The 10,260-nt window shown below is 36.5% G+C and overlaps 2 protein-coding genes across 2 annotated transcripts; both read left to right on the top strand.

Annotated features, from left to right (window-relative positions):
* The first annotated feature begins 532 nt into the window (after nt 1–532).
* On the top strand, nt 533–5,776 carry LOC109004279 (cytoplasmic tRNA 2-thiolation protein 1). The gene is made up of 10 exons (XM_018982789.2): nt 533–746; nt 1,155–1,269; nt 2,281–2,423; nt 3,203–3,322; nt 3,589–3,701; nt 3,785–3,877; nt 3,981–4,021; nt 4,301–4,367; nt 4,479–4,590; nt 5,121–5,776. The coding sequence occupies exons 1-10, from the start codon at nt 639–641 to the stop codon at nt 5,283–5,285; spliced, it is 1,077 nt and encodes a 358-aa protein (XP_018838334.1). The 5' UTR covers nt 533–638; the 3' UTR covers nt 5,286–5,776.
* Nucleotides 5,777–6,619: 843 nt separating this feature from the next.
* Nucleotides 6,620–7,275, top strand: LOC109004280. The gene has a single exon (XM_018982791.2). The coding sequence runs from the start codon at nt 6,698–6,700 to the stop codon at nt 7,022–7,024; it is 327 nt and encodes a 108-aa protein (XP_018838336.2). The 5' UTR covers nt 6,620–6,697; the 3' UTR covers nt 7,025–7,275.
* Nucleotides 7,276–10,260: the final 2,985 nt, after the last annotated feature.

Here is a 10,260-nt window from a genome sequence, read left to right as displayed (position 1 = left end):
TTTAGGTTTTGTTTAGTTTATCAGATGAGATAAGATAAAAGTTAAAAGTTAAATAAAATATTATTTTTAATATTATTTTTATATAAAAATTTAAAAAATTATAATAATTATATATGATGAGATTAGATCATCTATCAAGCCAAACCAGGCCACCACAATCTTCCTATTCTCTCCGCTCTACCAAAGGCAATAAGTTCAATTTGTTGCTTTCTTAACATAAAAGAAAAAGGTTACACGTGCTGCATCTTAGGACCATTTCATGACTTAAGTTCAAATTATAACTCCATAATTTGCTAATTAGACTACAAAGTAAAGCGCATCGTGTCGTCTATGGGGAGCAAAGCTTTACCAAAAGAGTAACGTTAGATATATGGTTGTCTATTATGTACTCATTTTACAAAAAAATAAAATTTATTATTAAAAATTTATTATTTTTTTATTTTTTTTAAAAAATAATATACAACGGTCACATACTCTATTTTATTAATATCATTTATCTTTTAAAAAAAAAAAAATTATGGATATTCTGAATGCTTCTGCGACTTGCGCTCTATTTAATCTGAGTTAATGCGATCCATGATTTTCAATCAGTTTTCCTCCGAACTCTTTCCGAGAAAGAACAACGGAAACCGGTTGGAATGGAAGAAGCCGACGGAAACGGGAAGTCCATGAAGGGCAGGGGTCGCCTGTGCTGCATCTGTAGCAAGAGAAGGGCCGCCCTCAAAAGACCCAAAACCCTTGAGCAGGTGACTCTTCCTTCCCTCCCTCCGCCTTCCAATGAATTAATTCAGCAAAGAATGGTGAAGCTAAGTACAAAGGCGGAGCAGATTGATTTTTGTATTTTATTAGATTTCTTAATTGAATTGATTGCAAATTACCGTTAAGAGTTTATTGCTGAAGCAAATTTGAAAGTTCTAGTTCTTATTCGGCTCGAAAAAAAAGAAAGAGAAAGAGAAGATTTTTTAAGTAATGGGCAGTTATATTTGTGCTCCGCTACTTGATTCTTTCTTTCCACTTTGTTAGTGTGATTAGGGTTTAGGCTACATTCATATCTGTAAATATATTGAGCTGAACATAGTGGTGCCCCAATGGAATTGAAAGAGAGAGAGACGATGGCACTATGGCAGGGCTGAAAAATTTTAATCTCTGTGAAGATTTGCAGGGAGTGTTTCTATGAGGTCTTTGAGGAGGAGATCCATCAGGTAATTGTGGAGAACCAATTATTCAAGCCTGGTGAACGAATTGCTATTGGCGCCTCTGGTGGAAAAGGTGAATGCTTTGTTCGTTATTAAGTTCTTTTACATTCCAGTGATCATGCTTGTTAGCTTATGATGCATTCTGGGTCACATCCCAGGGGAAACGCTAGGTTTACTTCATACTGACAGAAGCAAATATTTTCATTCGGATTTGGGTGTCACCTAATTTCTCTGTGTTAGGTTCCTTTTGATTTTGCATTTTATTACCCGCGTGATTTGAACAAGTCGCTTTTTATTACCTCCAGGGATATGGATGAAACTGACAATTTATGATTTCATTATAATAATGGATCTCCAAGTTTGGTTCCTTAAATTAAGTCAAGTTTGGTTCCATTCATGACATCGCTCAACAATTCTATGATGCTTTGGGGAAAAAATAGTCACATATCTTATTTTAGCCATGTGAAATGTTGTACAAATGTTTGGTAATCAACATATTCTAAGATAGAGTTTCAAAAAAAAAAAAAAAACATATACTAAGATAGATACAGAAATTTTGACGATTAAATTTTATTTTAGTCAATTAAATGCTAATGCATGCTTGAGAGTGTTCAGGAGCAGCAATCAATAAATCCATAACAGAGTTGGGCGTATATGAGGATTGACTGAATTATTCATGTGATGAATCAGATCATCTTAACTTAATAGATACTCACCTCTCCAGATTATGACATAGGAACATATATGATTGGGTTTGTCGGAACATGTGCAATGGTTATACACCGTTTCTCCCATTCAATTGATATTGCAATGTATAAATTCCCCTTGTAAAAGAAAGAGGTAATAGTTCAATTACGTATTCCACAAAATTTAGGAGCACAGGTTGCTTAATAGCTGAAGTAGAATATATCTATACTTTATGGCTCAGGGTTTGTTTTAAGTGCTAAGATGCTAGACATTGAAAGTTGTTCTCATGTCCTATTCGTGAGTTATTTGACTTCTTTGTGTTTTATGTTATATGATGCTAAATTCAGTTTTTTTTTTTTTTCTTTTTGTATCTCATTATCTCTTCCCTTGCTTGCAGATTCCACAGTCCTTGCTTATGTATTATCAGAATTGAATCAGCGACACAATTATGGTCTGGATCTCTTCCTCTTGTCCGTTGATGAGGGCATTACAGGGTACAGGGATGACTCTCTTGAAACTGTCAAACGAAATGAAATTCAGGTGAGCAAATCTTTTTTATTAATATTTCATTTCATTTTCATTCATATTGTGTTATTATTAAGACTTCAACACCATTTTCCAGATCAGATGTTTTTTTATTCATTCAAATTTGGATTCTTATCATTTTGTTGATGTTTTGAATAAGTTGTAATAAAGTTTTCATTCTTTAATTTTTTCTGTTATTCCTGAATCTGAGAGAAACACGGTGACCATATTTTATTGTCCAAGCATGCTGCTTCATCATATGGTAATTTTCAATTCACAGTTTTGTCTGTGGGCTTGTGGATTTTGGAGTTTTTTTTATTAAAATTAACTCTTGCTTGTTTCAGTACTTAGAGGGTAGTTGTGCTACTATCCTCTTTGCATCGTTGTTATTCCATGTTGTCTAGTGTATGAAACTCATTCTACAGCTTTGATTATGTTTTGGATAAGAATGGTTTGCCTCAATTCCGACATTGATATGGCTGCTCTTAACTAGTTATACTATACTTTATTTGATAGTCTTACTGCTTTGTCTTTAGTATATGGGGTATAGTTTTGCAAAGGTTTTGTTTTTGGTTTGCATGTATATGATATTCCTCTGCCAAAAGTGAGGGTAGATAAATAAAATTGGGGTATTGTCCTCTTTTAAAAATAAAAATAAAAATCTAGAGCTTTGAGTGTTCGAATGCTTGGGCTTGTTAATTTCCTTTCTCAGCATTCCATTTATTATTTTTTATTTACTTTGATTCTTTCTATTATTCTGATGACTGGGTATTATTGTAACTTTTTACTTTCAGTATGGACTACCACTAAAAATTGTCTCATACAAGGATCTGTACGGGTGGACAATGGATGAAATAGTGAAGATGATAGGTTTAAAGAATAATTGCACATTTTGTGGTGTTTTCCGCCGCCAGGTATTGGACATGACTTCCTATGAAGAAATAAACATATATAGATGTTCATTATGGCATCATCAACTTGTTCTACCATTTCTGCTATTGGTGGCAGGCACTTTGCACTGATGATTAACACTCAACATGCATAGCAGATTTGATGCTAAACCAAGAACTAAAGTTTTTTTCTGCCTGCTTATGCTGTCTTTAATCATGAGGATGAAAGTTTTATTAGAGGTGAAAGTAGATGGAATGATTAATCATATATTGGCTGTTTTATCTTTTAGGCCCTTGATCGAGGTGCTGCATTGTTGAAAGTAGACAAGCTTGCTACTGGACATAATGCAGATGATATTGCTGAAACAGTTCTTTTGAACATTTTACGAGGAGATATTGCAAGGTGAATGCATTCATCAACTCTTATGTTTGTTGTTTCTGCTAAAGGCTTTATGTGATAAACTCATTGATTCTTTTGCTTTATAGATTGAGTAGATGCACTTCAATAATCACCGGTGAAGATGGACCAATTCCAAGATGCAAACCTTTTAAGTACACATATGAGAAGGAGATTGTTATATATCCTTTTTATTGAAATTGCCAACAGATTTGAATGTCTAGCAATGTGTTATCATTTAATTCTTTGATTGTACTATATATGAAACCTTAACCAGATGCTCACGTATGCATATTTCAAGAGGCTGGACTACTTCTCCACCGAATGTATGTCTTTAATTTCATTTTTCATTAATTGTCTTTTTGGTGGCTCATTGCATTTTCTTTGTTTGTTTCCTTTAATAAGACCAGGATTTCGTGAAATTTAACAAAGTTCCATGCTATTTTACGAATTTGCAACTGATCTTACCAATATAGATTTCATGATCTAAAGTCAATCAATCCCGTGATGTTCCTTTTAGTGTTCTACGTTTCTGGTGAGTGGATTCTTAGGTATGCTCTTTACTATGATCTTCTTTTTTTTTTTTTTTCTTTTTGAAATTGCAGGCATTTACTCTCCAAACGCATATCGCGGTTTTGCTCGTGAGTTCATAAAGGATTTGGAAAGAATCAGGTTCTTCTCTAGTTGAGTCTGTTTCATCAGTGGTTGGCATTTCGGCTGTTCATTATTAATTCAATTATCTATTTTAAGTTTGACATTTTACATGGAATCCTACTGAGGCAGACCTAGGGCCATACTTGACATAATCCAGTCAGGGGAGGATTTCAGGATTTCCACTTCCACTAAAATGCCAGAGCAAGGGACTTGTGAACGCTGTGGCTACATTTCGAGCCAGGTAAGCATTGCTTCTACTTCCATCTGCAATAAACCTGAAGATTTCAAAGAGTTACAAGTTATTCAGCACTCTATATGCAGCATTGACCGGTATATTCCATGACCATGTGTTTAACCAAAACTCAGTACCAGTACCATACAATCAATGCTAGGGTCAATTATAGAAACTGTCCTGTTCTCGCCTTAGGTATTATCTTTCAAATTCATGGTACCAAAAGATCAACCATATTTTTCCCCTACGAGAACATATCAGCTACTGGCTCTGGTCTCTGTAATTTTCTTCTGTGAACCAGTGCTTCTTTTTGAGATTTCATGCGAATTATATTTGTAAGGACAGTTCTGAGATCAGACTCGTGGCTAAATCAAACTGTCGTCACCACATTTGATGTTGCGATTGCCATCAGTTTCCCCCTTCTTCCTTTCTCTGTCAGTGTCTGTATGTTTTGCAAGACTGCAGATGCATACATGTGCGCTACCCCAGTTTACACCCAGTTAGAGCACGGGATTCATCATTCTTGTTTTATTTTGCAGAAATGGTGTAAAGCTTGTGTTTTGCTTGAGGGACTGAATCGGGGATTGCCAAAGCTAGGCATTGGGCGGAGTCGAGGTCTTAATGATGATCGAAAGAAGGGAATAAAAGAAAATATTGGAACAAAGAGTATTGAGAGCAAGCAATGTGGAACTTTAGACTTCTGATATAACATGTTAGCATCACTTAGCATTTTGTGAAAGAAACTCCAGGGACCAAGCCCAACTAATGCAGCTGACGTGACAATGAAGTTGTAGAATTGGTTGCTTGGATTGAATCCAGCCTTTTGGTTCCATAGGAACTAAATGAAACGACAAAGAAAAAGACCTGGGAGCCAATTAGAGGGAAGGAGTTGTTTTTTGGTAGGGTTATAGTCTCATTGATCTGGGAAGAATCCCATTACATAGCATGGAGTTGACATGGCGGAGACTGCCCTCGGCTATGACAATGGCTGAAGTAGCACTTTGCCCGTCATAATTTCTGTCGGTACACATTAGAAAACCAGTTTGCTTTCAGGGAAGTTCTTCGCAGTTTGCTAGTTATGCAAACTTGAACGATGACAGCATCTATTGTTTGATGGAAAAAAATTATAGTTTCTATTATTTAACGAGAAAACTTACTAGTACACATGTTTATTGATGAATAATACTAGGAACAAGTCTTATGTGTGCTTTAGGTGTGCAAGATTTCATGTAGGCCTTTTGAAAAAAAGAATTGATATTTGTAGTTATATAGCGCTCAAGCGCAGTATACTCATTTTGAAAAAAATAAATAAATATAAGATCTACATAAAAAAAATTAATTTTTAATAGTAAATTTCATTTTTTTTCAAACTATTGCGACGCTTGCACAATTTACGACTCTATTTAACCTTACTCGTTAGAATTGTTATAATCAATCTTCCATCAATGATAATTAGGGATGATACCCGCATGGTGCGGGGTGGGGTAGGGTGGACTCTTCCTTGCACTCTGTCTTGCACCATGCGGGTTAAGGATTTTCAACCTCTGCCCTCGCCCTAGTGTCGGGGGTGGGATCAAAACTGTGCCCCTCCCCCTACCCAAGCCACACGATCCATTGAGTCTAAAAATTATTTTTTGATCTAAAAAAAAATTTTGAATCCAAATTATAATATAATTAAAATTTATAAATACAAAAGAATTTAAATTCATTAAAGTTGTATTTTGTATTGCTTTGATCTCTTAAGTCAATCTTTACATATGAGATCAAAATAATACAATAATTATACTTAAGTAATATCGGAGCTCCTGTCCCTTCATGGGTGGTGTGGGATATCATGTCTACTCATGCGGGGGCGGGGCGGACATGGTGGGTTGCCCGGGGGAGGGGGGACCCCTCATTGATAATCACGTTTCGGTGCAATAGGCTGCTTTGTGGACTTCCCATTGGGCTCTGATTGGGCTTGTTGCTACATAAATCAAGATGGTTAGAATCCACAAGCCATTACTCCGAAGCCCAAAACTTATTTTCCACTTAACCAACGCCTCAACAAGTTGCGGACTAAGTTCACAGCCGATTCGAAGCATCCCGTTCTGAACCGGCCGACGCTCTCTCCTCCATGGCTTCCTCAGCACCACCCAGCTCAGGTCCAGGCGTCCAAAACCCTAGGCGATCGATGGGGCTTTTAGCGAACGCAATGAAGCGCAAAGACAGCTTTATACAGTTCTTCGCCATGACGGGGATTTTGCTCCTGAGCCTCAGATCCTTGGGCCAGAAGTACCGCATCCACGACCTCCAAGAGGACACGTCTGCTCTCATAGAGGAGCGAGACACCCTCACCGAGCGCATGAAGAACATCAAGCGCGACCTCCTACACGAGGCCTCTCTCGATCCCACCGGTTTCCTCTCCTCTAGGCTTCGGCTTCTATACGGCGAGGAGGATTGACCTGGCCGAGGTCACTGTACTGTGAGTTCTTCATTTTCGCTTCTGTGAGTTCGATTAGTCCTGAATCTATGTTTTTTTGCTCTAGGAGTCCCGTGAAATGTCTTTCGCATGACTGTGATATGATCATTTTGACAACAAATTGCTCGAAAAGAAACTCGAAATGGACAGGCTTCAGTGAATTGCTTTGATTATTTGGCTCGCTATCTTCTGAACTCTTGGAAATTTACTCAGTATAGGGTTTTTTTAAAAGCTGTTTCGCGTTCTTCGATGATTACGTTTTGCTCTCATTGGGACGAAGATGACGACGAGTCGGAGGGTTTTGTAAGTTACCCCGTACTCTGCTCTAGTTAGGGTTTTTGGGCCTTTGATGTTTTCTTCGTCTTCGGTGTTTTCTTCTATTACTATGATCAGTTTGGGTGGTATTGTTTTTGTGGTTAAAAAAAATTCCAAAAACACTAGTATTGGAATAATGCAGACTTTTTTGCCCAGAATCGGGCTTATGAATTGTTTGGACGACGTTCATAGGGCAATAGTAGCTGCCTGTCTCTGATACATATTTAATGTGGTTGGTTAATTGGCAAAGAGGATCGCACGAGATGGTTGGATATCTTCCCTGCATGATCGTAATGAGATGCATGTAATCCCCAACCACTTCTCTTCCGGTGGGACTTAAAAAAGCGTGGGTTGGATGATAAGTAGATAGGGGATTGGATATGGCTCTTCTAAACGGATTGATTGGTGTAAGGGTATTTAGTATTTATGGCTCTTCTAGACTTTCTACTAGACTACTTCACAGTTGACTTCGTATGAAGTTTGATTTGATTATAATTTAGCATTTTGATTGAGGTTTGCCAAAGCTTTTGTCGTGGTCAGTATTTTTTGTTTTTTTTGTTGTTTAAAGAAAATCACACTTTTATCTCCACAAACTATTACTTCTGCATTGTTATCAATTTTTCATCTATCTACCATTCAAATTTTAACAACGGGGTAAATTGTAACATACGATTGAAATTGGGCACGGATTGATAACTTTGATAGTTTGATGGTGATACTGCAATGATGGTAATAGTTTAAGGAAGTCAAGTGTATCTCTTCCTTTTGATTTTGGATGAAGTGTTGATATGCTTGAATTTGGCTGAGTTGACAAACAAAATTTAAGGACTGAGTTGGAGGACAATTTTAGTGCTTTTTTTTTTTTAGAAAAAAAAGCTTTTATGAGCATTTCTGTACAAAGTGGTGATCTAATTAAGGCCATCAAATATGATTCTTGATTCCACTGAATTGGTGCTTTTTATGGTGAAGAGAAAGGGGGAGGGGGGTGACTCATGGATCACTGGAATTAGAAATAGAAGCCATTAGTTTTGAGAGGGAAAAAAAGGATCATTTTAGAGATTGGTTTTGAAGAGTAGGCTGAGGAGTAAATAGGTAGAGTATAGGTGTCTCTGGGAAGGAGGAGTTAGTTAATGGGATTCTTACAAAAATGAACTTACAAAACTAATGTTGTTTGATTGTAAATCTCTTTTTATTGTAAAGTAGATATCAAATTTCAAATTATGTCATAGGTGCAAACAATCAATTGGGGCCACACTCCCTGGTGAAAAGTCAGCGATTTAACCAGTTCTGTGTAGGGAAACTTTTGAGGGTGCAGTGCACGGGACCAGGGTTTACTCTGCAGGGGTGAGTCTGAAAGGCCCTGCCTTGGAGAGGTTCCCTGACATAAAAAATATATATATATTTATCAAATTATGGCACTTTAATTTGTAAGTTTACTTTTATAAGATCTTTGCGTAGACCGAGCACTTATCTAAAATTCTTAATTTTCTAAGGAGCAATATACAGTTGTTACTCAAAAAGATTCTTGGGCATGAAATGAGGATATATGTTGGACAATGTGATGTGGTTGTAGACGCCTTACTATCATACTTATGTACTACCCCAACCGATTGGACGACTGATGAAAGGATTTATACAGCATAGATTTTGACTTGTGAGTAGGGAGGGATCAGTAGCATTGTCTTTGGATAAAACAAACATATTATTTCCCAAGTTAATGGTACTGGAAGTCTGGAACCGAGTTAGCTGCAACTTTGGCGCAAGTGCTAATGTCTGAACAGCTGTAGGGAGTGACATGATCAATGCTTTCCTTGCGTGTATGGTTTGAGCGTAACATGCCCACTGATTGTGGGTGGATGGTTCCTGCGGGACCATCAAACACACCACCCCCAACTACTTTCACCAGACAGATATGTCATAATTTGTTGGCTTCTAAGCATCTTATAATTTGTATTTCAGACCCCTTACCAATAGATTATAGTATTAGTTTTTTCTAATATCTGCGCATCATTTTAATTCAAATCTCCTGAGTCTTGTGATGATTTTAAATTGATATATTAAATCACTCATTCAACAAGGTCGTCGATGATTTTCGAAGGCTTTTTTTTTTTTTCCTCAAAAACATCCGGACATGAAATCTTCGTACTCTCAAACTTTATGGAGAAACGAAAGAATAATGATATTTGTAGTTTTAAGTTGCGTAGGTCCTGTATCTTTGAAAAAATAATTTATTTTAGTAGGTTTATTTTTTTATCAAAGAGAATGCATGGGGCTTGCATGATTATATTTAGTATTACTCATTATTTATAACCCATATTACAACTAACTAATGATACTGGATTGCTTCGTTAAGAATGCTACAGTTTTTTTATTTTTATTATTATTTATTAAAACTTATAAATTTTATATAATCATCCACTATTTAATTCAAAAACATGTTCAATGATTGCACATGCGATAAAGTCACTAGTGTTTATTCATTGTGGGGACTTCCCAAATTGCATGTAGCTGTTTGATTTATTTCATTATTTGCTGCACATCTATGCTTTTTATGTTTCGGATACATGTGTTGTCTAAAAAGTCACAACGCAAGGACGATTCCTTTTAGAATTCTGTTAGGACTTTCACCCTTCACGAGCACCGAAGAGTCGAAATGTGGCTAGTGCTTTATATGAAATTGGCATGTCAAAGTCCTTGTGGAAAAATAATTATGATCGGACTGTTGAGTGTTGAAATGTGATGAGGTTTAAGATAGAGCTTAGCTAGGTCATGAGTTTAAGTACAAGTTAATCTATTCATTTATAATTACAAAACTAATCAAAATGGTGGGTCACACACATATCGTTTCAAATCTTAATTTATTGATGGGTTCAAATCTTTATGTTTTTCGCCGGCATCAACTT

This window comes from Juglans regia, chromosome 8 (genome assembly GCF_001411555.2).
Source record: "Juglans regia cultivar Chandler chromosome 8, Walnut 2.0, whole genome shotgun sequence".
Lineage (NCBI taxonomy): Eukaryota > Viridiplantae > Streptophyta > Magnoliopsida > Fagales > Juglandaceae > Juglans > Juglans regia.
Note: the sequence above shows the minus strand (reverse complement) of the source record. Positions and strands in the feature narration are given on the sequence as shown.